The 27917-nt window shown below is 42.3% G+C and overlaps 1 protein-coding gene across 1 annotated transcript; it reads right to left on the bottom strand.

The window, feature by feature from the left end:
• Positions 1–166: 166 nt before the first annotated feature.
• Positions 167–27917, bottom strand: LOC134169543 (D-threitol dehydrogenase-like). Its single transcript, XM_062630191.1, has 8 exons — positions 27698–27917; positions 20402–20638; positions 19101–19178; positions 17655–17871; positions 12596–12804; positions 11999–12071; positions 6816–6933; positions 167–721 (listed from the first exon to the last, which is right to left on the bottom strand). Exons 1-8 carry the CDS (start codon positions 27914–27916, stop codon positions 526–528), a joined length of 1347 nt encoding a protein of 448 aa, XP_062486175.1. The 5' UTR covers position 27917; the 3' UTR covers positions 167–525.

Here is a 27917-nt window from a genome sequence, read left to right as displayed (position 1 = left end):
GTATAAAAACACTGTCAAAAACTAAGAACACCAGTAAAGATAAAATGGCAACATTCAGGTTCAAATGCAATGAACTAATTTATTTTTTTTAACACTACAGCCAACTGTTTTTCACCACTCACAGATGTCACTGGAACAACTTGAATACAAAGAAATCGCCTAAGAACAATACACTGCACAGACCAGCTAATATTGATTGCTATAAAAATCCCCCCTGTTAAACTAAATAATAGCCAAATCTCACTGCAGTAAATGTGCCTTTATATCATTAAATACTAATTTAACAGAAATCTGAATGCATAGTGAAAATATGAAAATGTTGAAAATGAAAGATTGCTTTTCCTTTTTTTGCCTTTTTTTTTTTTTTTCATTATATAAGTCTCCAAAGCAACACCTGAAAGAAGAAAACAATTATATCATATTAACTAGCCACTAGCTCAAGCCAAAACTAGGACTTGGCTAAATTCTAATAAGCACATTCCAAAGTGACCTATATCCCTGAGAGGGGAGGTTGGAGGATACCCCTCACCACAGGCTCTGGCCACCCTCAATGACCAGATTATGGCCTGTCATATAGTCGGAGGCTTCAGAGGCCAAATAGACGACAGCAGCCTGCAGGTCGGTGGCCTGCGCCAGCCTCCCAGCAGGGATGCCCGATAGCCAGCCCCGCACCAGTGGCTGCAGGTCCTTGGAGCGGATGAGCGGTGTGTCAACGATGCCCCTGCAACAAGCACACACACTGATAGTTTAGGATCAGGTCTGGCCCAGAAGAAAAGGCAGTATTTATAGGTGTTCAAGATGCTGATTCAGAAGGAAAACTGTGGAATGGCACAGAGGGGATGCACAAGTCAGACCTGCTCTGCCTTTGCTAGAAGTCACAGTGTAAACTTCTTTCCATATGTCTTTTGCTGCCAATGGGCAGGCTTAGAGGTTTTCTTTAAACACATACTATCTTCTTAGCTAACAGCAGTACCCCCTTGTTTTTAGCTTACTGATTCTAATCACCAGTTTAATTTTTTTCATAGAGAACAAGCACGGCATTGGAATCAAAAGCACCTTGAACCTGGTCTGTCATGTCTCTTGGGAACTGTCATCCTTCTACTGATGTCTCTTCTCACCGCTTTTCAGCGTATCGTCACACAGCGTATTTGTGTACAGCCCAGAAACTGAAAACAGCCTGACTTTCCATATGCCAAAAAAAGGGGGAAGCAAAAGCCAGCGCCCTTCTGGGCACCAGAGCCTTTCCACACACACAAAAAGAGAGACAAAGATAAGCGCAGCACACCCAGCACAATTCCTTTTAAACCAACACCCCAACAAATCCCACTGCATTTACCTGCCTTGCCTCTTTCACAGTAATGAGTGACTACACCATTTATTAAAACTCTGCTAAGTTCATTTTCTTCAGGTCCCCTAAAATTGAGTGATGCTCCAGAAAGCACAATGCAGGGCGAACATTTGGCTGGCTTTCATGACTATAGCTACAACTGATTTGTCATACTCCTCCTTAACAACATATTTGTATTTTGCAAAATGTATAATTTTTTCAGCCCCTGAACAAATATATTTACATAACTGTGTCTAACGAGAAATTACATTTAACTTCTCAGAAATGACAATAACTAAAACCTGAACTGCCAATTCCACTTCATTAGTGTGGTAGAAATGCATTCCAAATGTTAATAAAAATTCCAACATGCTGATAAATTAGCGCTTCTAAGGAGCATGTGACACCTTGGTTAACATATTCAACCTCAATTATATTTCTCTTCAGCACCCTGTTATCTGGAACCTTTGCTGGCAATCAGAGGTGCTGTTTTTCAGCGGCCAATTTTCTAGATAATGTAGCTTATCAACACTGTGGGTAAACTTGCCAATGAAATCAGGCTGCACTGAACCACACACACGCTAATTGCATCTCTTTTTTATGCATATTTACAGACTGTCACTTCAAAGAAATCAGTGGCCCATTGAGGCAGCCAGTTAGCTGGAAGAATTGCCTCTTGCAAATGAAAATTAGCAAACAAGCTAGTGATAAATATGAAATGAACAAAGTATAAAAATGCCCGTTTTGTTCTGAAACTTCGTCGGCATCCCAATTTATACTTCCAAGGAAATAATTTCTTGAGACACACTGGATTCTGGGTATGAGATTTACCTTTTGTTTCAAATGAAGGTTGAAAACTGCTATTTACTCAGTTACGGAGTGGAACTAATTCAGACTTTCCCCCAAACATTTCTGTTTTCACTAATCGTGCAGGATTTAAATATCAGCTTTATTTTTTATTGTAATCGCCAATAAACACCAGAGCGGTTCAGAAACCAAGCAGTGCAACTCTGGCAGCATAATAAAATCAAATGCATTCCAGTATAGGACTGCAGACGGTTTACTTATTTCCCCCAAGTACAGCCCCCCACTCTCCCTCCTTATTCTCCCAAACTCCTTGAGAACTGGTTTTCTTCAGAGAGAAACATGCTTTGAGCAGCAGATGTGAAATATATTGGACTCCTTTCCCTTACGTGCCTCTCACAGTGCTCACAAAGCCATCAACATAATCATTCTGGCTTTACACTATCAGAGACCAGAATAAGATCCATATGATTTTGTTGGGTTTTTGTTAATTTACATATATGTTTTAACCCCAAGGGAATGCAGATTAGGAAACACGACACATAGTTCTCCAGCACAACAGATTTTGCTAAAAAGAGGACATTATTCAAGCTGTTCAGAAAAAAAATGATCTTTGGTCTGATCACTGTAACCTGCAAATCACAGCGCCGTGCCTCTTGCTGGACCTTCCCTCAGGTTCACTTCAAGTAGCAAAAATTTAGATGTATAACAAAACTTAATTACAAATTTTTTGTTACATAAATGAGAAAGGAATATAGCACAAAACTTAAAAGTTGCAAACACACATACTGATGGCACTATAAATATTAGGCATGTCATTGATACTACACATCTTCTGGGAAAGCTTTGGTGCCAAGTTGGGCAATTTAATGTTGTCGAACCCTTTTAGGCAGATTTTAGTTGGCTTCTAACCAGTTCCAGCAAAGACAACTGCCAATGCATTAATTCCCTACCTCATCTTGTATGCAGTGCTGAGCCTATCAGTACTTTCTGTTGCATGTCAATGTAATATCAAACTGCTGGTTTCTTAATGTTAGATATGAGCATCAATATTTCATTATTGATACACAGGACAATTTGAGACATTAGGGGGAAAAAAAAAAAACAACTAAACCCAACAGGAAAAAAAAAATTGCCTAAAACATTTCCACTTCAAGAGACACATTAGGAAAAATATCACTTACCAGATACTTAACTGGAATTGTTACGTGTGCTCAATCCCCAAATGAGAGAAAAAAAAAAAAGATTCCATCTGTGTGTAACTTGATTTCTTTCAGATGAGTTATTAATTTGAATGAGTTAAGTACACTCCACTTAATCAGGAAATGTTTAATCACGAGATCCACTTAATTGGGACATCTCCCAAGGAATTAAGATTTAAGTCCAAAGATACTTACTAGCAATGACTGCTGCTTAATGGGGAGAGCAATGCTGCTTAATTGGGATGCCTTCAGGTGATGTTGGGGTGCTGCTTCTCCTGCCAGCTCCACCTCACCTTCCCCCATGATGGGGTACACCCAAAACCTGTGATGAGCTTGCCATACCTGCTTTCTTTTTCCTCATACCCACCATGCTAAAAGCCTGGTACAGCACTGCACAGCTGCCTCTGCACTGTCCTAGGAGAGCAAGGTGGGCATGCAGGGGACAAAGCCTCTGCCCATCACAGACCAAACCCAAATTCCTGCAGCTCAGCAGTGGGTAACATGGTTCAGCCGCTGGGGCTGCTGAGTTTCACTGAGTCTCCAGCAAACTGGGCTGGCTGTGGCACTAGGTTAAGCTGAAGATCAACTTCCAGCTGCTCATCCCAAAGGTCAATATGCCAATATGGCATTTTATGCCTTGCAAGTCAAGCAGGGAGACGCAATTAGCCCCCAACATGGACACTGATTCAGTGCAATGGGTGCAAAAATGAAGCATTCCAATGTTGCGTGTGCCACAAACCAGAGATTCTCAAGATACTCCTGCTCCATCACACCCAGGGATCAGCAAAGGGACTGAAACACACTATAGGCAGCCAGGCATCAGTGTTCTATAAATGTCCCTATTAACACCCAGGTCCCCTCTTCATCCCACCCTCCAAATCTCTTTCGGGAAGACTCCAGCACCTTCTTAATTTTGCAGAGCCTCAGCTGTGTAGCAGGCTGTAAGGCGATTGCACTTGATGGTGGCAGAAGGGCTGAGCATAGTTTCCACAATACCCAGAGATGCTTCCCTTTGCATAGAGCAAGGGGCTAAGCCAGCCAAAGCACCCAGGGAGTTTTGGCCACCTCCTTCCCATGGGCATGAGGCTTGTCTGGCCAGCAGGAGAAACCTCAATCTTCAATTTTATAAATGCAGTAAATTATCCTGAGGACTCTGCCATAACATTTTATGCATTGCTAACTTTTATGCATTGCTCTGCATAAGTTTTATGCACTCATTAAGAAATTAACTTGATAAAAAGTGACCAAATAGGAAGAGGGAAAAAGGCCAGAAGGTCTGCATGTGAAATAATATTTAAAACCAGACTGGAGTGTTTGGAGCTACAGAGGTACGCTGACAGTGCCTGAAAGCATTAATGCAACCATGAGTAGGAGGGGGAAAGTACTTAAGGACACACTTACAATTTTACTTACTCAGCGATAATCTTGGTTACCATCATGTCCTATATCTACCTCTGAGCTCCTCAAAATCCCCTCCTCTTAAGATAACTACATGCCAGGTTGGACATCTGTGCTCAGAAAGACTTGTTCGTCTGGGACATTTTTCAACCCTTCATAGTACTCTGATGGCACTGAGGCTACTGCCTGGTAAAAAATGCCGCTGTGCCTTGGTGAGTCGTGTCTAGAAACACAGTGAGACCAGTGAGCCCTGTGGTTCTGGGAATGGGTCTAAATCTGCACTGCAAAGCAGGTTGACATCTCGTACAGGCAGAAGTAAGTGTGAGGATTTATTCACTCTCAAGCATATGTAGCTTTTGCTCATGGTGAGGACAGATCTGAGCTATATGAAGGCTAATTCCTCTGAATGATACCCAGAGTTCTGTCAGTGTCCCCAACACAAGGGGCTCAGCCAATTCTTTGAACTGCTTGGGGGAAAACTCTGCCTGGCTCCTGGAGCTGCTCAGTCCAGGTTCCAGCAGCATAAGGGGGAACTGCCTTGTCCAGAATGAAAAGCCTTAAAGACAGCAAAACTTTAGTCCTCTGTGCACCCTTTCTGCCTATTCCTGCACAAAGAACCCCCCCTTCATGTTGTAGGACTTTGAGCTCAGAGCTGCTGTAGAGATGATCAAAATGCAGCCCCATTTTAGCATGAAAGCAGAAACAGAGAAGCGTGACTATTTTTTCTCTATGCCCCGACAAATGCCTCCAGAAACATAACTTCTTCAGCTATTAAGTATATGCTCCCAACTTACACAAAACAATGAGTTTTTATCATTCAGTGGATATTTTTTAAATTCATGTAAGCCCCCTAGAAATGGGTAATTCCTCATCTAAGAGCCTTCTCATCTGTGATTGCTGTGAATGTGGCACTACAATCTCACCTCTGTTGGTTCAGATTACCTGTGTGTTTTCAGACACAATTCCTGCCAGGTCCTGCTGAGCTTCCTTAATTCCCTTCATCTCCCCTGGCTCCCGAAAGCTGGTGTAAACTCACAGGCACTAGCTGTGGGAACACTATTGCAGTCTTGCTAGCATTCGCATGGGGAAAATCCCATACGAAGATGCTGTTTAAAGAATCTGTGGATCACATAGAGCGACGGCTGGAGCCCCTGGTATAATTAGTAATAAATAATCATAAGACAGCTAGCACAAGCAAGCGGAGAGCAGACTGACAGTAAAAACAGAGGCATTTGCCATTGGGCTCTCTGATTATTTTTTTTACTCCACTTTGTGGATTAAAATATTGCATTTGTTTTCCTAATTTGATGTACATTATATCTTCATTATTACAATTTAACTCCAGGGTTAAAATCCTGCACTTCTTATTTACTCTAATTGACTTCAATGGTCTACAGTATCTGACCACTTCCAATTAACACTATCCACTTGGGTTTCTGCTGAGCACTAACATGCACTGCTAATTGTTTTATACAATGACTGTGTTGAGTGTGTGACTGAGACACAGGGAGTGAAAAAGTGTATGCGGTACAAAAACTTTTCTTTGTGAATAAATGCCATAAAACATACAGCTTTAAACATCTAAAAATAAGGAAAATGTAATTTGTAATAAATATATATATATTTACAAAATTACACCTGGCCTCCTGTGATTGTCAGAGCTGAACAGTAGCTCAATTACAGCAGTACAATGTGGCTTTTAAAGTGCCTATATATTTGTCTCAAGTAAAAAGGGGAAAGAAGTATTGTCTATTAAGTGTCAAAAGCCTTTTCTTTAACTGCAGAAGGCTTGGACAGACTAAGGAAATATTTCATCTGGAAGAGAAATGCTAAAAACTACCCTTCACATCATTGGAAAACCTATTATCAAATGCTAAAACCTCTTCTTAAATCCCTGAGTATACACAGCAACAGAGCAGGCTTGGTTCTAAGTATTTAAACCTTTGTTAAAGAAAAGACAACATAAAAAGGGATGCAATCCACCTGCTAATTAGAAACTTTATTTGCTGAGATACTGTTCGTTTGAGCTTTTTAGAACATTTCATTCTCTTTGTACTTTCAAAATGAGACTACATATTACTTACGGGGAAATGCAGTTGACTTTTACTCCTCTGTCAATCCACTCGGTTCCTAATGTCTGTGTTAATTTTACGACCCCGGCTTTTGAGGTGTTGTATGCCACCTGCTTCTGTGGGTGCGGGACTAGAAGGGATTCAGAAATAGAAAATGATTTATTCTGCACAAATTCAGATAGCTGAGGCACTAACATGGGCAAGTCCCTGCACTGAGATGAACCATTTTCCCTGATACTAGGCAGGGAGCAACAAGAATTTAGCCACCCACAACAGAAAACTCTAAATCTGTATTTTGCCATCTAACACTTTTGCCTCAGCAGCTGGGCTACTGGGAAAAAAAAAATATGAAAAAGAAGGAAAGAAAGAAAATAATAAATTTAATAGGTACCATGTTTGGGCGAAGCCAAACCCAATGTATTAAAAATACATCTGCAATATTTGACTATTCCCAAGCAAAGTAAATAATCATATACACACATGCACATTCATATATTATACATATATATGTATTTATATATAAAATGCTTGTACACTTTAATACTAATAAAATATAATGTAGCATAATGGTATGATGTAAGTGCATAATAGATTTTATATAACATATTATATGATATTATATAAAGCTTTTTGGAACAAATTATTCTCCATAATTTTTATCCTATCCATCGCCTGAAGCAAACACATCACATTATCTAATCAGTGTTTGTGTGGATGTGAGCGCAGGTGCGCCCCAAAAATGCAGAACACCCACCACTTTCAAAATGTGAGGCTTTTGAAAGTGTTTCAGAGATGTCACATGTCAGTCAGAGAGGGAAAATGATCGGCTTGCTAATTACAATGTTCAAGCTTGTTAGTGCTGCGTGCTCAGGTGGCTCTGCCCCTCCACCAGCTCTCACACTTGCAGCGTTCCCGGGAAAGCTACTTAAGGACAAATCCCCAGGGGGTGTAAAGTGCTTTAAACCCACGGGAGTCGGGCTGGTTGGGCTGCTGGGATTTACACCCACAAAGTGTCTCTCCTTGGACTTTTTTGGCTTCCATTAGGACATCATTAAACAAATCAAGTGCAGAGCACTGATCCATAATTAGTGCTGTACCAGTACTGAGCACCACTGACTCTTTCATGGAGGAAGAGTGGGGAAAATCAGTGCTAAATATCAGTAATCACAAAGGCAAGCAATTGTAGCCTGCAGGGTTAGGTAACGCTGAACCCTGGAAGAAAGTGAATCGTTGCCTTTGTGTAAGGTAAGCAGGCAAACCCCAGTGCATTTTGATAGAAGCACGTAAGCAGCATCAGTAGATGGCATTAAATTGGTCTTAAAATTAAAAAAAAATTAAAAATTAAAAATTAAAAATTAAAATTAAACTGGTGCATCAGCTCTAGATCACTACCATCCCTGGTACGCCAACACATCCACTACTGCTTTTATTGACTAAAACTATTGGTTTTGAGTATGTCAATTTAAAGGGTGAAAAGAAGATGATAACAAATTGAGTTAATCCAAACTCTGAAAGAGCCAAAAACCTTGCTGCAAATTACTAAGCCTGTGAATAAGGAGTTTCACCTGGAACACAAACGTTTGTGAATAGATTTATATCACACACATGATGGAAGCAACTCTTAGTGTTTCTTTTTACTTCATGTGCAGAAGGTTTGCTCAGAATTTGGAGGCTTTTTACTTGCTACAGAGAGCATTCCATACCATGTCCCCCCTCTACAGCACATAATTTGCACTCATTTTTTGTGCAATATGAAATAGTTCCCATTTCAACCAGCAGAACCACTTTGCCCTCTGCATGTGACTATTGCCCCCCAAAGAAGCGCGCTGTGTGTGCTATCAAATAGATGTGGAACATCATTTCTTGATTAATTGCCATGCATCAGCTCCAAGTTACATACAACTTCGGTAGTTAACCTTGTAACCTCCCAAAAGCAGTTCTTTGCTAAACTTTCTAAACATGTCTGTCTGTGATAAATCATTCACCATTTGCTAAGAGGATAAGAGTTTTGGCACAGGCTCTGCACCTCTAGAGCGTGATGGTGAGAACAGCAAGTTGCTGCAAGATATCAGAATTAGCTTTCCAATTAGGGGTGGGTGCTGAGACTGGGTTTTCAAGAGTCTTTCCATGCAAATCCTTCTGTCTTCAGAAGAATATCTAAGCAAGGTAATGCAGAAGATGGAATTTCCCCCTCCTGAGATGCTTAGACCCTCTCAATTGGAAGAGCTCAAGAAGCCAAAGGGCGCTGCAAAGGTCTGACACCCATGGGTGGGTTTTCTGAGGCTCAGCCCCCACGCCACCTTCTCTTCCCTTACCTAAGGTGGTCTCTTACACACAGAAGAAACCTGCATTCCCTCAAACTCATACAAAAGAGGGTCTTTCAGCAATACCACCAAAACAGTCTGAATTTGAAAGGCTTCTGGGAAGGGAGAACACTCACTTCTGTTTCAGACAAACATAGGAGGAAAGCAGATAAAAATGCTGCCAACATCAAGTGCATTACATTTTAAACACCTGTGTCCTGATTTCAGCTGGAACAGAGTTATTTCATTCCTAGTAGCTGATTTTGGATTTAGGATGAGAGTCATGTTGATAGCACACCGATGTTTTCAGTTGTTCCTGAGCAGTGCTTACACAAAGTCAAGGACTTTCCAGCTTTTCATGCTGCCCTGCAAGCCAGGAGACTGCGGGTGGGCACAAGAAGCTGGGAGGGGACACAGAGGGAACAGCTGACCCAAGGGATATTCCATAACATATAATGTCATAATGAACAATAAAACTAGGGGGAATTGGCTGGGAGGGGTTGACCGCTGCCTTAGGGATGGGACAGGCATCAGTCAGCAGGTGGTGAGCAATTGCATTGTGCATCACTTGTTTTGTATATTCTTTAATGATTCTTATTATTATTTCCCCTTCTTTTTGTGTCCTAGTAAACAGCCTTTATCTCAACCCATAAGTTTTACCTGTTTTCCCATTCTCTCCCTCATCCCTCTGGGGCAGCGAGTGAATGGCTGTGTGGTGTTTAGCTGCCTGACAGGTTAAACCACAACAACCTGACACTATGTTTTTGCAACGTTCTTTAGCACATAAGGCTTCTAGCCTGACCTTGAAGCAGGCGTGTAATGTTAATGAGAGGTGCACAGAGATAGAGAAGACCAGACCACTTACCACTAAAGATATGCACTGTAAAGATTACAGATCCGAGTTACACCTGCACAAACCGCAGAGCCGCAGCAGCCTCGTCTCCACTGCTGAAGCATACGTCTGGAATAACTCCAGTGAAATACCAGAATCAAAATGCACATATGCAAAATGTATGCGGCTCATCTTCAATTAATTAAAACTGATTCTGAGCAGTGTATCTGGGAAAAAGAATCACAAACAAAACCCTCCCTATCCTGCTAAGTGTCTCCTCATTTTCCTGTATCTCTGAGGAAGGACTCAACCTACAACAACAACAAAAAAAATATCCCCTAACTATTTCTAGAAACATTTTATACTATGCCAGTTGGCCAACATACTTAAATAACCAACCAACCAACATATTTATTTAACATTCAGCAGATGGACATGATATGAACATCGTGGTTTTCAGTTGTAGTTTTATAACTACTAGATTTTTTCAATGCCAAGATTCAAACAGGTTCAGAAGGTAAACACATCTCTTCATCTCTTAACTCCTGGCCTAGCATGCATTGACTTTCAGTGACATTTAAACACATCTTGCATTGACCCTTCCAGGCTGCTCTCAGGGCTGCTTTCCAGCTTTCATTCCTGCTCTAGGACTAATATTGCCGCAAACATGACCCCATGGGGGTCTCGGTGGTCTTGGCATGCCAACCAAGGAGGTGCAGCTGGGGCTGGGATGGATGCTGTGGTGGAATGGCATCGCCTGCTGGCACAGCAGAGCTGTGCCAGGGCCTGATGAAGAAATCGGGAAATGCTTCTTAAGCCACAGAGAGCAATTCTGGGCTGCAAGAGGGAGTGTGGGAGCTGTGTGCCAAACCAGCAGACCCCAGCCGGTGCCAGTTTCCAGAGCTTTGTAACTTTCTGTAGGGTGCAATACCTCCCAGAAACTTTTGCTTTGTGGCAATGATGTGGACAGTCACAGCCCGAGCCCAGACCAGGATTTCACAGTGCAAAACAAAGCATGAAAAGTCTGGGGCATTTGAAATTTAAAGCTCTAAATTCTTTTCAATACTATTTCTCTTTGGGAGACTTTGTGACTCCACAAAGGTGGGGCAGAGGGATGGTGCCTGCGTTTTAAGTGTAAGTAAAACAGCTGGTAAAGGCACTTGAAAAAAAGAAGAAAAGATTAACAACAACATTATAAATGTAGTTTTGAAGAAGCATTGAAAGTTACTGTGCAATAAACTGAGCAGAATGTCACAGAATGTCAAACTGGGCACAGTAAAAATAAATGTTATTCTGAAGGAAAATAAAAAGACTGCATATTTATATAACATTCAGCAGATGGACATGATATTAATACAGGGGTTTTCGGTTGTACTTTTATAGCTACTAGATTTTCTTGCCTAACTTGGCAACCCAAGGCACCATTTGATTTTTGGATTTGGACAATACTGCAACAGATGTCCAGACCAATAAAATAAATTCCTAAAGGGCTATGCTTAATTTGTGTAATTGATCAATTTTTGTTACATGGGCTTCAGTTCACCAGCATGTAACTGCCTTCCAGATTAGCTCAGCAGTAGGGATTTCATTCCATATGTTACAATGGTTTATTGGCGCTTTTGACGATGCTGCTGATTCAGCAGCGTTGGTGGAGACACCTGTTGGCAAGGATAATGAAATAAAACCCCGGGTACAGGGGAGAAAACCAGTGCAAAAAGCTTTTGGGTTGCTTGTAAACATGACAGGGGCACAGCTTCCCACACTCAACCACATCTGCCTGAAATCACTGGGGAGTGCACCAGCACCTCTCCTGTGCCATCAGTGCCTTGGAATCAGGGAAGGTGACTCCACCTCTTCTATAAAAAGTAATAAGTGCTCTAAAACACAGAGGACAGGCAAATGTTGAAAAATGATATCAATAAAAATTTTGTAGTACATTTCCTCTAATACAAAATGTCAGTGATTTACTCCTTCCCAATACAGGTTTAATTGATTCAAATAGCATCAGTAGTAATTAAAATATGGATTCTGAAGCACAACTGTTAGCTCTCATCACTCACCTATTAAACTTGCCATAGATGCTGTGTTAATTATCTTCCCATATCCTTGATTCAGCATAATGCGGCCTGCAGCCTGTGACAGAAATTAAAGGAAAGACCAGTGACCCTTTCTGTGATTGTGCTAATAATGACATGATAATAAATTAGTCTTCACTTTTCAGAAGAGTTTATGTGCTAACACGTTTCTTTGAAGCACTTGATATAAAAACTTGGTATAAAAATGGCTGATGCAGGAAAAATCCCATTGCCATTTCAGACTCTCTTCACTGTGGGCAGTATTTTCTCAAAGTAATCACTAATGTTGGGAACGGACCCCAAAAGCTTTTTGGTTTTCAGGATGTGGCAAATAACCACCCTCCAAAAAATCTGGCCATTCTTAGATGCTTGGCCTTGGGCAGCCAGTGAGTACCAACTGCTTTTGAAAATATTGACCAAAATCTGTAATTGCTATAAAGCAAATCTCTCTAACTCCACCAAATCTAGGATTGATTTTATTGTGATTATTAGTAATAAAGCACTATTAACTATTGGTAAAGTAAATGCTTATGAACTGATTACCTATTTGTAAAACAAACCAGTACAGCATCTCACACTTACTTGGCAGCACAAAAACAATCCTCGTAAATTAACATTAAAAGTTTTGTCCCATTCTTCTAGGGAAGTATCTTCACTTGCAGAGTTCATATTGATTCCTGCATTGTTGCATGCAATGTGAACTGTGCCCCAGCAAGCTACGATCATATCTACAATCCTTTGCACATCCTCGGGTTTGCTTACATCTGCTGCAATGGCAATGCTTTTAATCCCTGTGTTAATATAAGAGTGATGAAGTCAGTACAGGAATTCACAGAGAAATAAAAGTATTCTGGTTTATGATTATTTATTCATTCCTATATGTATTATTTATATGCCACTTGAATTTATTGCTCCACAAATTATAGCAAAATGTGCGTTTGTTATTTTGAATACTGCCATTATAACGTTGCTCACTGGTGCGAGGTTTGCTTGTTGGAGGCCAACGCAAAACTCGGGAGCCGAGAGTGCCACTCTACCAGGACGAAGCTTTGAACACTGCACCATCTTCTGTCCAAACCCTCAACTGCAGCTTCCCCATCCCTGAGCAGCTCCAGAGAGATCACTCGGGACTGGATGGTAGCCCCTCAGCAGCAAGAGAAAGCCAAGGACTCTTAAATTTGCTCAAATTTAGATGTTTTTTATGCCAGTTCCCCCCAAGATGCTGCAAAATATCAAGCCTATTTGTCCGGAAAGTCCTCTCTGGTTGAACTACAGCATCCAGACACAGCTGGGAGCCTCAGACAAAACCAAACCATTTTTAGCAGGGAGCTAATTGGGCATACCTGCAGGTTCACAGGTGCAAGTAGTCATGGCATCTGGCCTTATTTATTGCAAATCACACTACTATAATAACACAAACGTTCAGAAATTAAGACATCTACTGGTTTTGAATCATGCATTTTTTCCCTAGAAAACTCCAGGCATTGACTTTTGCACTAGTGCTGATCTGTAAATAGCATAACTTAACTTACTATCAAAATCCGCTGTAAATGCTATTATTATTAAACAAAAGAAGCACCTTTTGCCAATGGGATTATACTCATCCTGAAAGTTAAGCAAGGCTGTGGTGAAGTGGGCCTTCACTCACAAGGAGGGAGGCAGCCACCAGGGATGGACTGTAGATCAGCAGTCTGCAAGCAGAAAGTGCAGAGGGAGGAAGTTACAGCTGTTAAAGCAAGACTTTTCTACTTCTGTTTAAACAGAAAATTTATTACCCACTGGTCCATCTTTTAGATCACTCTAATAAAAAATTTGAAAGAAGCCTTAAACTTATCCTAGGAGAAAAGGAGAAGACTCCCCCTTTGAGATGGAGGCTTCCATGAAAGCAAGGCAAAGCAATAACTGCCCAGCGATGTTGAAGAAAATGACAAGAAAGAGGCTTTTGTATGGAAAAGCTGCTCTTGATCTCCAGTGCCTCCAGGAGCTTGCCAGAGAGCTCGCCCTGAGATGATGCTGGTCTGGGATGCTCCCCATGCCAGGTCATGGGACCTAATGTCCCCTCTGGCCTTCAGCTATGGTCCAAGGCAGAGAAAAAGGCATACCCATAACACAGGCACCTACAAAAACAAGTGCGTCTTCAGCCACAAAACAAGACCTGTTATTTTATAGTAGGCTTTATGCTAAATATGCTGAAAGAATAAGAATAGACAGACAGCTCCCATTGCTCCTCCTGATTGTTATCAGGACACACAATGTACAGGGAGCTGTTGCAATCTTTCACATTCGATTTACAGACAAAAAGGGTGCAAGCGTGTTACTAACGGTAACAGAATGAGGCTCTTCACCTGCCCTCCAACTTTCACCCCATTTATGTCTTCATGTTATATGATAGTTCATAAAAACAAGACAGAAGGTGCCACACGTGAGTGTCTAGTGAAGAAGCAGGGAAGGCACGCTCACTTCAAACCAGAGTCCCACACTTGACCTTAATCAATTCAGCTGATATCCCTGCACTCTGAGAGAGGGGGGAAAACTCACTTTCTGTCTCTCCACTGTCCCCCCAAAACCATCTGTTAAAAATGATAACTAAACTATGGAAAAATAGCTTAAAAATCTGTAGTCCTGACCAGAGGTAAGAAACCCAACACATGGCTGCGCCGTTACACGTATGATGGTGTCAGTGCATCTCTACAGTACACAGTTTAGTTTTGTGATGAGATGGGCAGGAGAGGAGCCTAGTGGCTCTGTGCTGGAGAGACATCAATGTGCTGAATCTGCCTGAGGTGCCCTTCTTCAGGGGACATGTACACAGCCCCCTGCCTCAGGCTTCATCTCCGGTCTCTCAGTGTAAGTGGAAGTAATACATCGCATATAGACAAGAAGATCAGAAGTGACATTGTGTGGAAAGCATTTGCATAGTTTATGGTGAAAATGCACTTTTTAAAAATCCCTTCAGACTAATTCTTCCCTTAAGGTACAGGCAGTGATTCCCCCTGAAGACAAGGGCATATGTAGTGGAAGGTAACCCTTAGGATTTTTTGGTTATGTTTCATCATTTTTGGTTCTTCTGTCAGGATCCATTAGCAACTGCTGAAAAAGGTATTCACACAGGATCTAAAAACAAAGACCCCAGTAGCCAAGGGACATACACCCGAGCTGTCTAACAAATCAGAAACTGAGATCACAGCAGTTCTGATGTTTAAAACTCATCGCCAAATGACGGCACCATCCTAAAAGGCAGTAAAGGGCTCCTTGGTATAAGCAGCAAAGAGGGTTTAAGCAAGCTGAGCAAAATGTTTTGGAAAAGCATCAATATGGGAATGACTTTCTTTCCTGTTAGGGTGGTGAGGCACTGGAATGGGTTGCCCAGGGAAGCTGTGAATGCTCCATCCTTGGCAGTGGTCAAGGCCAGGTTGGACAGAGCCTTGGGTGAGATGGTTTAGTGTGAGGTGTCCCTGCCCATGGCAGGGGGGTTGGAACTTGATGATCTTAAGGTCCTTTCCAACCCTAACTAGTCTATGATTCTATGACTTGGGGCACTGCGTTTCCAACTTCCCCCCCACAACCAAGGTGGGGGGAAGGGGGAATCACAGCTACTTTGTGTGTATTATAGCAGGAAAAATATGTATCAATACTACGATTGCTTCAATTTACTCATGTGAATATTTCAAGAGTAAGGCTAGTTGAACCTTTTCGTCAAAATTTTTTTCCAACAGAGTGTGTTACTTCTTTGAAGCCAAATGTTTCATGGAAACATAATGATTTCAACAAAAGTTTTCAAGGGAAAGCTTCTGAGGTCCAGGCTAGACTCTGTAGTTACCTTTGGAGAGAAAGAGATTGAAAACCTGACCTTTTCAAATCCTGTCCAAAAACGGGCATTTGGATATAATTCCCTTTCACAAAAGCATTACAAAGTTTGGGTTTTGTTCCAACAAGGAATAACAATAAATTTGAAACCTCAAAAAACATCATGAGATGGAATAGCTGTGCCCTGACCAGCTGCACTGGTCAAGTTGATAGAGAGTATTTGACCTCAAAGGATAAAGATGTGAAAAGACTGAGAAGTGAGATTTTCTTTACTTTAGACTGCAATAATATTTGTTATGCCTCGTGACCTCTCTGACTGCACTTTGCATCACTCCCTCACCTCCTCTGGGCTTGCAGCCCACCAGTAAAGGAGCAGAGATGTAGGGCAGCCATTGAAAGATGGATGATCAAACTTCTACTGAAAATGCCCTGGAGATAGCTTAAGTTAGTTTTCAAATAGACTGTTGGCATCCACAGTTTCATGGCTCTATCAAGGAACCCATTTCTATCTGAATAGCCCTACTTGATATGCAGGATCTCACTGAGAAAAAATGTCTAAAAGGCAAGTTAACTTGTAGGGCACAGCTACTTTGTGCCAAGACCATATGGCTTCAGTGCATAAGAAAATGAAAAGCTTCAGGGAAGGAGGGACTGGATGACTCAAGAATTTGTAATAGGAGCTGGACATACTCTGCTCTGGGTTGTTATTTGGGATCAGACCAGCAATGAAAGCTTTAACCAATAAAACCAAAGCTTTAACGCTGATACTCAGTGTAAAGTGTCTCTGCTTACTAAAGCTGGGATCATACAGACTGAGACTTTTTGTTTAAGATGTTCTCTGGGGAAGCTAAGGATGGTGTCAAAACCAGAACGGAACCATTCCTCAACCCTTCCTAAGGATGTTGTTTGAGACGAGGGATAGAAATACATCTGCAAGGGATGGTTTTGCTGGAGAATATGGTTAATAATGGCCCAATCCCTTTCTGAAGTCAGAGTGGAAACAAATACCAGTGACTTTATTCAAATAAGAATGTGAAAATTTTCTGGGTAAAGCTCTATCCTTAGAGGAAATGAAGTACTGATCTCTGAAGAAGGCTCAGTTGTGATCTCACAAAAGGAATTATAAAATGAGAAACACTTCCTTTCTTTCCTCATTAAAATTATATTTCCAGTTTTCTTTTTCCCCTTTACAACTGCTTTTAGCACGACTCCAGGGGGAAATTCAGTTTGATGTTACATTTTCTGTTTTTACTGTTAAAATAGAAGTGGCTTGTAGAGATTTTACCTCTTTGGGGGGGATTTTAGTTATTATGTCTATTAGTATTTTGTTCCTATATCTGACCTTGTACGCATGCTTGAAAGAACTATAGCTGAGGGTTTCAAAAGAGCCTTTGCTTCAATATGAGGGCACAATGAGAGATTAAGGCTGATAATGCCTCTAACTTGTTTTGGTGTTTTGGTTTTTGGTCCAGACATTAGGCACTGAAGAGGTGCCAGGGAAGGGATACGTGCTAATGAGCTCATAGACCATGTCTGTCACACATCCTTAGGGAAGACTGAGGTGCCTTGGCTGCTGCATGGTTTAATCTGAGGGATACCATGTTTATTCAATGCAGGTTATACAGATCTCTTTGGCAAGAGGTGGCCCTTCTTTGTCCCTGTCAGTCATGTTTCACTGCTGTGTTTCCTTTGGGCATTCTTGGCAAGGAATTTTAGTTTTGCTTCTCTGGTTGAATTCATGTTGATAAGTAACTCACAGACGATGTGATATCTATGACTGCTGTGACAATGCTGACATACAGCTTAGTGACCACACAGCAGGACCCATGCTTACCTTTGAGGCTGAGCTCACAAGCCACTGCTTTTGCCTTTGCAAGGACCAGATCCACAACAGCCACTTTAGCACCGGCTTCCCCCAGTGCATGAGCAAAGGCTCTTCCAATTCCCTGCCCTCCGCCTGTGACATAGGCCACTTTGCCATCCAAACGCAGCCGGTCCAGGATGCGGTGCCTGTTATAACCCCAGAAGACATCATCCCTCACCACTTCTTTCTAAAACAAAAACATATATACATTGCACAGTAAGGTGGAAAGGTCAGTAAGTGATAGCTATGAAGGACTCTGCCTGTAAGAATGAGGTGGGAGCACAAACAGAGATCCATGCCTCGTTGTCCCACTATTTAATACAATTCTAATACTAATTCAAGCCAAAAAGCACCTTTACCCCTCCAGATACTAGTCTCATCAGGAGCTCTAATGTGCAAGACAATGCAGCAGAAGGGCTGTGATCTGAGGAGCTGCACCGATCATTCTCCATACATGAGGGTAGGGTATGGTATTTCCTGATTCAGCTTCCCACGGGAGATAGGTCAGGTACAGTGTCTTAGAAAATGACTGATTAAGTCTTCCAGTTATTTCACCTCCAGGGTCCAATCCTGCCCTGAGGCTCAGCTGGATCCAGGAAGGCACGGAGGCTAAGAACACGTTTCCAAAGGCAAGATTTGGCTCAAGTGGAGTGCAATCAAAATATCTTCACAAGGCTGATGCGCAAATAAAGATATCAGCCAATAACTCAAACCAAGCTGTCATCTGATCAGCTGCCATGCATCATTTCCCCCTGACTGGAATCAAGATGGAAAATACAAGATGTTTAAAATATTGAGTTTGAAATGCCAGGAATTACCAGTGGGTGTAGCTTTGGGAGCACTCAGGAACTGCAAAACAATCAGGATGTTTGGGTCTGGATTTACTGAGATAGGCCGTTATGATTCCAGATGGGAATTTCATTATAGCTGAATGATGTCCACTATATAAAATGGAGACAGATAAAAGGAGCATCTTTTCCACAGGACAAACAAAACCTAAAGCCATGAAAATATGCAGTTCAGAGACCACAGGAGGGCACCATGTGCTGCCTTTAGGCAGAAATAGAGCTACTTCAGCTCTATTGCATGAGTTCATTACCGCTGGCCCCTAGCTCCATATGCCCACACTCCCCTGTACAGGAAGGACTGGAGAGCACTGGGCATGGATACCCAGTGAGCAGCTTGCCAGCATGGCTGAGCCAAAAATCTTTGCAAGGAATCAGCATTTAATAGGCTTAGTGTAACCTTGGACTAGTGTGGCTAGTATTTGCCAAGCCCTAAGCTGGTAAACCCATGCTGCACAGCACCATGGCACAATAGAACACGAGTTTGGGCTCTTGACACCAAACCCGTGCAAATCATTTTGTCATTGACATCAGCTTTCCCCAGAAGTTCTCAGAGAAAGGAAATACACACCTTGGATTCAACCACTGCGTCTGGAGGCACAGGGCTCCTTCGAATGATGCTCAGTCCACTCTGCACAGGTAAAATTATCTGCAAATGGAACACATACACACACAATTCTCAACTGCTTTGTACTTAGCTTTCTATCACCCAAATCCCACTGATATGAAGGATAGTCCTTCCTTCCTTAGGCCACAGTAGCTTTTCTCCTATGCTTTAACTGAAATTCTTTCCAACGTAAATATGTCAGGCATTTGTATTCACTCACATTCCTCTTCCAAACTCACGGCTTCCACAAATGCCAGCAAGAAAAAAAATGCAATTTTGTCTCTCTGTTTTCTAAATCAGTGTCAGCTACAGCGATTTCTGGGTTTCCACAGCCTGGTTAATGCTGTCATGAGGGTATTCCAGTCTTATGCTTGCAGGTCAGCAAATCATAATTACCAACACTTTGGCGTTCCTCAACATTTGCTAGAACATCTGTCCTGCACACATAGATGAGCATCAGTGGGTTTGCCACATACCTTCTCTGGCACCATTAACACACTTCAGTGAAAGCTGCACTGTGATGGAGATTCAACACCAATATCAAATATTAGATGTGAAACCCCACATGGTTTACCTGCATTGGATAGCTAACAGTAAGATTCAGAGCATGGAAAATTGTTGTTCATCTTTCCTAGGGAGGTGGAAGACGTCAGTTCTCCCACCATGGGACCAGTCTCACAGTGCAGAGAAGGAGGCAGGGATCCAGCCATCCTCTGTGGCTACCCCAGCCCCAGCAGCCCCTCTGCCACACTGGTGTGGCTATGGCATGTAAACAAGCTTTGCAGGCTGATAGCTACTACCCTGGGGTAGCATCATGCAACCCTGCTTTTAAAACCTTGGAGGATATGTGTCTACTTTTGCCTCTCAAACCACAATATATTGTTTATACATCCTATTACTTCATTTTTCTCCTTATGGAGTAGGACTTTGTTGGCTCCTGTTGTGCTCATGATGCCCTACAGCCTCCAGAGTTTTTAAAGCAGAGCAGCAGTTCCTTGGTTATACTGTAGAGCTGATTATTCACTCTTAAGTGCTCCACTTTTATCTTGCCTTTCATACATTGTATGATGCAGACAGGAAGTAGGGGCCATTTCTGAATACAGAAACTCATACACAGAGCTCAAGTGAGGTGAATGATAATAAAATTTGAGTTCAGTTTAGGTCCTCTGGATAATGGCACCAACAAAAGAAACATTTTAAAGAGTACTTTGCAAAATCCATAGGTACAGTACCACAGGCACCTTAACCAATTGCATTGCACTAACCTGCTCAACACGAGGATCTGAATTAATCACTGTGTTTAATTTTCTGACAGCTAGTACATTTTCATCAGATACATTCTCCAGGTAGACTTGTCCTTTCATGAGTGTATTCTCTACACAGATCACTGCATCCATTCTCAGCAAGTGGTTATCCATGACAAAGGTGTAGTAGCTAACAGCGTTCCTTTGATCAGCATCAATAAAGACTATATCAAAGTCTTCATCCTCAGCATGTAATGCCTGGAAAAAAAATATGTTGGAGAAAACACTCATTATTTACTTGACAATTTTAAGTTTTTTCATTGCAATGTCCTTTATATAAAGCCCAGACCAGAGGGAACCCTCTTATTTTAAGGTAAAATTGCTAGAATTACTTCTGGAATTTTCCATGCTTTGCAAAGAATTTTTCAGAAATGCAGATGCCCCAAACTCTGAAACTATCAAAGAAAATCAGGATACAAAAGAGGATGGTTCATCCCAGCTTGTGGTGTTGAAAGTCACAGCAGAAACATCTGCATATTTACAGTCAAAGTGAATTGATCCATCAGGGTAACGGAGAGGACTGGCATCAAACCCTGCAGCTGAGGTGCTGCAATAAGTTATCTCTTCTCAGAAGAGTAGCTATCAACAAATTGAAGAGTGGCAATTATATCAGTCTGGGATAAAGAAGCATAAGGCTGATCCTGGGAATTGCAAACTAGCAAGTCCCACTTCAGTAGCAGGAAAATGGTTGAAATCCCAATTAATAATAGAATTATAAAGCACATAAAAGAACAGGTCATGATAGAGATAAAGCAGCACAGCTCATATGAAGGAAAATGATGTTTCTTTAATCTAAAAAAATGCTTTGGATGGCTCAGCAACAGAGAGGATAAAAGAGAACTGGCTGCTATCATCTAATTGGATTTTCAGAAATGTGGCACACCTTCCCTCCAAGCAGGCTGCTGATGATAATGTATAAAAGTGTTGATGGATGACCAGATGGGAGCCTTTACAGCCTTCTCCTGTGGCAGTTAATGCACTCGCTGCCCAAGAGGCTGCTATGGAATATTTCAGATTCCATCTGGGACTATTTAACTGCATCTGTGTGCGTTGCAGTGAAACAACGGCTCATCCACCTATCTCGGCAAGCAGAAATGCTTTAAAGTCTTGGCATTTCAAGTGAAAAGAGAAACAATTATGTTTTCCAGAACTCACTGTTTCTACCACAACTTTTAACAGTACTTCTTGCGTCCAGATTTCCCTTTTGTGTTTGGAGACATTGCTCCCAATGAGTGATGAGCGATCTCCCGAGACGTTAAAGCATCAATAACAAATGGCAACAGAATGTGAAAAACTAATTTGTTTTCAAGAGCGAGTTTGATGGCTCCCAAACAGAGATTTCAGGAGCCTTTCTGAAGCAGGGAATGTGTCAATCAGACAAGGAAATAGTGGGAAGTGGATCACTGAAGTTCTGAATTACTCCACTGTGCAAACTGGTTTCACTGTGAGCTTGCTAGTGGTTAAGAAATTAACCCTGCCTGAGAGCCTGGACAGGCTTGACAAGTAAGTCACACTTTACTACAGATGCTTGATAACACAGAAGCTCTGCCAGAAGCATTCACAAATCCACATTTAGGACACCTTTGGATACTACACTATAATGAAAGAAGACCAGGCCAAATATATACTCATTTATAGTGAACGTAGCAGAAACTGAGACATCTGGTTTCCTACAATTCATCTTTTCATTTCATAACCAATAAGAAAATTTTGCCCCTGTTCTCTCTTGATCTGTACTGGGGGAAAGCAGCAGGAACATTTTTGCTACTGTAGAAGAGCGTCTTACATCAGGGTGCAACTCAGCCAGTCTGTCCAATGTAGAAACTTCAGGAAGGGTCAGAAGATAAAAGCTGGGAGGAGTTCATCAGGAAGAGGGATTAGAGGCCTCATTCCCCAGAGAGAAGAGCCAAAGCAAAAGTCAAGTAATTATCATGAGTTATCACTACTTTCTGACTTGTAACCTTCCCAAGCAGAGGAGGTGGGGGGCAGACATTCAGAGGCAGATGTGGCCATCTCTGAACATATGTTATGACTGCTGCATGGTATGGCTCCCTAATGAAAAAGAATCTCACTTTTATGCACTGACTTCATTAGGTCCATATGGAGTTGTGCAGCTCTTTGGATATTAGCTGGACTTCTCATTTCAGCCTTCCTTCTGTACTGTCTACCTGCTGATAGCTTATCTCCTTCTTATCTATCTTCTGATACAGATAAACCACCTTTTAACTTCACAGCTTTCATCCCAGGAGGGTGCCTGTGTTGTATATGTATCCAGCACACGCCTGTCTCGTCCTTGCACTGCCTGGATATGCAAGGCCACTGATTAGAAGGCATTTCTATTTTGCCAGTTCAAGTCCTGAACAGTCAGCCATGAAGGAACCTTTCATTTCTTCTACATACCCAGTACTGGATACCTCTGTGGAAATGCCTGAGACACTGTACTGGAGTTTGTACTGGGATCTTGCCATCACTTGGGCTTCTTGTTTCCACAGCTTCAAGACTGCTGTAGGGTTTTCCATATTTAACTGGAAACAGCTCCAGGCCTATAAGGGGAATCCATTAGTTTCTTTGAACCAGCTTTGCCTTTAAAGCAGCCTCTACACAAGAAGATAACAGCCACAGGAACGGGTGGGCACCGTGGCCAGGGTACCACACTGGAGAGGGTTTCTTCACTGCTAACACCCACTGCTGAACAAAGACAGCCAGGAGGGAAAAAAGCTGCTTTACTGGTAGCTCTGACCGCAGAGGTAAGCAGTGGAACTATCAGTGCAGTGAGGAAGAGGAGAACACACTGCTGTCCCTCTCAAAACAGATGAGGGGGTTTAAGAGGAGAGATTGACAACCCCTGTCCTCCCAGAACAGACTGGGTCAGGACCTGCCTGGGACCTCACAGAACGCTGGAGATGCCTTTGTCCTCTGCTAGGAGAGAGGCAGAGCCAAAACTTCTCCAACTGTGAGGAAAGTTGAGATCCAGAAGGAAATAATCTGCCTGCAAAATATCCTGCTGAAACTAATTTCCTGAATGTTTACAGTGCAGTCCCTGCTCCTTGCTACAGAGGCATCATAGATGGTAACATATGGCAACAAGAAGTGTCTTAATTCAGAGCAAACTTGGCTGAAATTAATGCTTTTACTTACAGCAAGTCATTAACTTCCTTTTGGATTAAAACAAAAACCCCAAAATGTTATCACTGCATTCCATCGAAGAGATAAACCAAAAGCGAGCATGAGGAAGGGCACAGCAACACTGTTGATGGATACAGCAAAAGATCAGGGAGAGGACATCCCAAATAAAAACATGAAAGAATCTTCTGCCAAAGCTCAGAGAAAACCTGATTGGAGTCCTGATGAGAGACCACTCCCTCATAAGGCACATACAAACTCAGTCTGAAAAAAACGACTGTCCGGTTCCTTTGATATGGATCATACAGTCAGCATATTTGTAATAGAGATGTACTCAAAACTTATTACCTTCCCTTTGCCTTGTTCTTGACCTAAATGTAATAGCAATCCATCCTTAGGGTACACAGAATACATGAAAACATACAGCTTCCTTTTAAAACACCATTAGAATATTTTACTGTATGTGGACATACACTCTTGTTACTCCTAAATGCTATTCTATTGAGTACAGTTTATATTCACCGGCAAAGCTTAATCTCTAGGGAAGCTAGAGAGGGAATGCAATTTCTAGTAATAACAGCTCACAACAGTGAATACTATCCACTTATCCCCACAATTTCCAGCTATTTTGGACTCCTTTCTGAATTAACCTTTCATATCAAAAGGAGCAATTCTAGAGCACACTAGAGACTCCGACACAATTTCATGCATAATTTATTCACTCAGTTCAACATTAAACGCAGAGTCCTTGACTTTGTCAAGGTGGATTCTGTTGGCAGACTTCACAAGCAGCAAAACAGGAGAAATGAGATCTGCAGCTCAACCTCTTCACCTATTCTGTCTGGTAAAAGGAGGGGAAAAAAGGAAAAAGAAAGCCCCGACATGCTTACACAATGCCCTGCAATCAGCAGAATCTGCCATAAACATGGTGTTATTTTTCGCCTTGCCTTTTCGGTTTTAAAACGGAAGGATCAAAATCATGGATGGGAATAATTTCCTGGTAGTTTGCACTCCCTCTGGACTCAATCCTGCATTCATTGTTCAACCAAAGGCCCACTGGGAATTAAAGGAAGCTCTTTGTGCAGGATCAGGCCTCTTGCTCACAGCTGATGCGTGGCAAGGTTCATTATTCAGGCACAGCACGGCAGAGTTTAGGTTTAAAGAGCTTGTTGGGACATGTTTTTAAACCCTGGCCCATCACACATTGAAGAGGTAGCCAATTCCCACTGAAAGCACCTGTATCAAAGACTGATGCAGGGAAACACTTAAATTTAACTTAAAAGTATTGTGCAAAAATTACAGAGGTCATTTGGCACAGGAGCTTGTGCCATGGTGTCCGTGAGCTACATGCTTTGGTGGAGACCTAACTTAGCTTGACAGGGTCTGTCCTTCATGCATGGTTTTTTTTCCATCATGCCATCAGGTACCAAAATGCACCCCCGCTTGTGTACCAGAGCTCTACAGCTCCTGTCTGCTATTTAGCATCCTTTCACAGCTCAAAACCCCAGATTTTTTGCAGCTGGCTCTGATCTTGGACAAGAGACACAGAACCTGGCTGACCTCACCAACTCTGTGATAAAGGAAAGGAGGAGCAAGAGCCTTCAGGAAGCCTGGCCAAAGTGCTGCCATGGACTGCTGTGCTGTGTTTGCATAGCTCTCCATTTGCTCACAGCCCTGATGGGTCACTGTTATAGGTGGAAAAGACAGAGCCATGTGGGTGCCACAATGGCCCCGCTGTCTGAGGTGTGCTGGCACAAATAGGTCTATCCTTGTGGCAACCACTGCAACATCTGGCAGCTTTCCTTGTAAAGGACATCAGTGAGAGGTGTGGATACAGCAGCGGATGGTATCCTTTACCTGAGGTTAGGATGTAACTCTTGGGTGGACTAGTTTTACACCAGAAGTGAGAGTACATCATATGCCTTTTGCCAGTCTGGGCTTTCTGAACCATAGCTTCATGCAGCAGAAAAGGACTTCCCTGCCAGGCAGGGTTATCTATGTATCATATGACATTTTTGTGCTTTGAAGGAGCCAGTGCAGCGAGGCAAATCCACTGCTCCCAGGAGCTTGCACTGCTGCAAAAATCTGAGCTGCAGCAGGTAAGTGGAAATCCTGCCCTACTGCACTCAGCTTGGAAGGAAAATGCAGCCAGAGTCACCACAGCATGAAAGCTGCAGCAGGCACCTCCAAAGAGCAAGGGCTGGTGACCATCTCTGCCCTCTAATTTCTCCAAGGGGACTAGGATGAAACCTAGGGCTGCAGACACCATAGACAACAAAGACAATACTTGCCAGAGCTTGTTCCAGCTTTCCTGAAAATCACCAGGCTTTTCAACAACTGTTAGCCCGCTCTGCTCTAGAACAGCCTTCCTGCAGATGGTGGAGGACAGAAACACTTGTTCACTACCTCCTCCATTAAGCTGAGCTTAGCTGTGCCATCCATGGTCCATATCCCACCTGTGACTGCCTCATCCTTTCAGCATGCCCATGTGGCAGTGGAGGAAGTCAGCATGGTCTCCAGTCTAAACTGGTCTTCTCTAAGAGGGAAAAGACAGCACACTGTTCACAGCTTGAGTCTCTTCCATGCATCCAGGAGTGTGTTTCACACACAGCTGCCCCACTCCAGCTGGGCAAACTTCAAAGAGCCCAAAATGCAAAGGCATCAGACAGGCCACCAGATGCACTGCTTCATCATTTACTGCCATTGTGGGCTGGGACCATTGTGTATTAAGACCTGAAGGACAATCCTGATTACCCTGATACCAACGACAATGTATCTGCCAGGCTGAGCAATAGCAGTTCAGAACCCAGTGAAAAAGCCCTGCATAGACAGGGGTCTCCAGAGCTAGGATCTCTCCTGCCAAACACAAGCAACCTCCGCTCCTACCAGCTCCAAGAGCTATCTGAAGTCCTGAGTACCTGCAGAACTGGGGTCAGGATGTGCCTTTACATTGCAAGTGGAGGGTATAAAATCAATTGCAACATTCTGTTTTAAGGATTTAATTTTCATGTCTTTGCTCCCCTCTTTAATCTCTACGCAGCATGTACTCTGCCTGCCTCTAGATATTTTAATTCAGTCACAGTAAGTCAGTTGCACAGAATGGGCACTAGAGAGCAACAGCAATTCAATTAATTTCACACTCACTGCGGGGAGCTGGGATTTTAAATGCTGCACATTGCAGGTGATCTGTAACGTTTCGTTTGTTCAGATACCTGGCAAAGCTCTCTGTTGATTTCTTATCAGACTTGGAGTTCATGCGAGCCAGAGGTCAGAAAGCTCCTGGCCATTTCATTTTAGAAATAAATATGGTACTTGTTAATGCAAATAAAATTACAATCAAGCTCACACTGACACATCCAGATTGAAAACAGAATCAGATCAAATTGGTTTGCATTAATAATAGAAAGGTTATTTATGTAATGGACGTGGCACGGGCATCCCCTGTTAGTGTGCTGGACCTCCAGAAAATTCATGGAGATGGGTAAACTGGAATTAAACATGAGACTCCTCTAGCTGCATGAAATCATAAGCTTTTCTCTTTCCTGGAACAAAGTCAGCAGGGAGAACGAAACAAATAGAGCTAACACATTTCCTTGTCTGAAGCTTATCACATTGCTCTGGAGGTGAGAAGCTTCGGGTCTAATTGCCTGCAATGTTTTCAGTGGGGGAAAATGAGAGGCTGTGGTTGAATTACAAACTAACTTCTTTGGGACTTTCCTGACTCTTGTGAACACTGGGAGAAAGCTGTCCTCAAGAGCTGCCTCCAAAGGGCACAGATACGCTCTTCCAGCTTGTTATACTTGGAATTAGAGACCCTGAAACAAAGTCCATGCCCATAAAGTAAACCTCTGCCATCGAAGCCTATTGACCCACACTTAAAGCTTTTGATTCCTCTGATCAAAAAGCTACAGTATTTTAGTCAAAAAGGAAAAAAAAAACTACCTTGCATGAAAGCTGTCCCATCACACCTTATCATGAATAAGAAATAACTATAATGCAAGACCATGTTCACTTAATTTGCAAGTAAACTAAGGTCATCGTATAGCATTTTGTGTGCAGGAGATTGGACCTGCCTGAAACTCTTTAATCTGCTCTGTACAAGAGCTCCCAAACTCCCCTTCCAACTGACTTTACCTCCAAAGTGTCTGCAATTGGTCCCACTCGCATGCTTATCTTTTTGCCATCTGAGGAGTAATCAAATGCTTCTTGGCTGTTCACTCCGAGATACGGCGCTTCAGCACATGCAAAGATCTTGCCATCATCTGGCAATTCTTCTGCGATAGCAAGGATACTGTAACCTTTAAGCTTGCCAATTAATAAAATCTTCCTGGCTCTGATCATATGAACAAGCATC

This window comes from Pezoporus occidentalis, unplaced genomic scaffold (assembly GCF_034315485.1).
Source record: "Pezoporus occidentalis ecotype Australia unplaced genomic scaffold, CSIRO_AGI_Poc_V1 ctg35, whole genome shotgun sequence".
Lineage (NCBI taxonomy): Eukaryota > Metazoa > Chordata > Aves > Psittaciformes > Psittacidae > Pezoporus > Pezoporus occidentalis.
This window is presented reverse-complemented; position numbering and strand designations above follow the sequence as displayed.

Bases quoted from the DNA above. Each gene is read 5' to 3' on its own strand.
- LOC134169543 (XM_062630191.1), bottom strand. From the start codon at position 27,916: ATGCTTGTTCATATGATCAGAGCCAGGAAGATTTTATTAATTGGCAAG. The intron at 12,072-12,595 runs GTAAGTGTGAGA...TTTCTGTCACAG, and splicing joins GATTGTTTTTGTGCTGCCAA to GCTGCAGGCCGCATTATGCT. The intron at 722-6,815 runs GTAAGTAATATG...TGCTTGTTGCAG, and splicing joins AAAGTCAACTGCATTTCCCC to GGGCATCGTTGACACACCGC.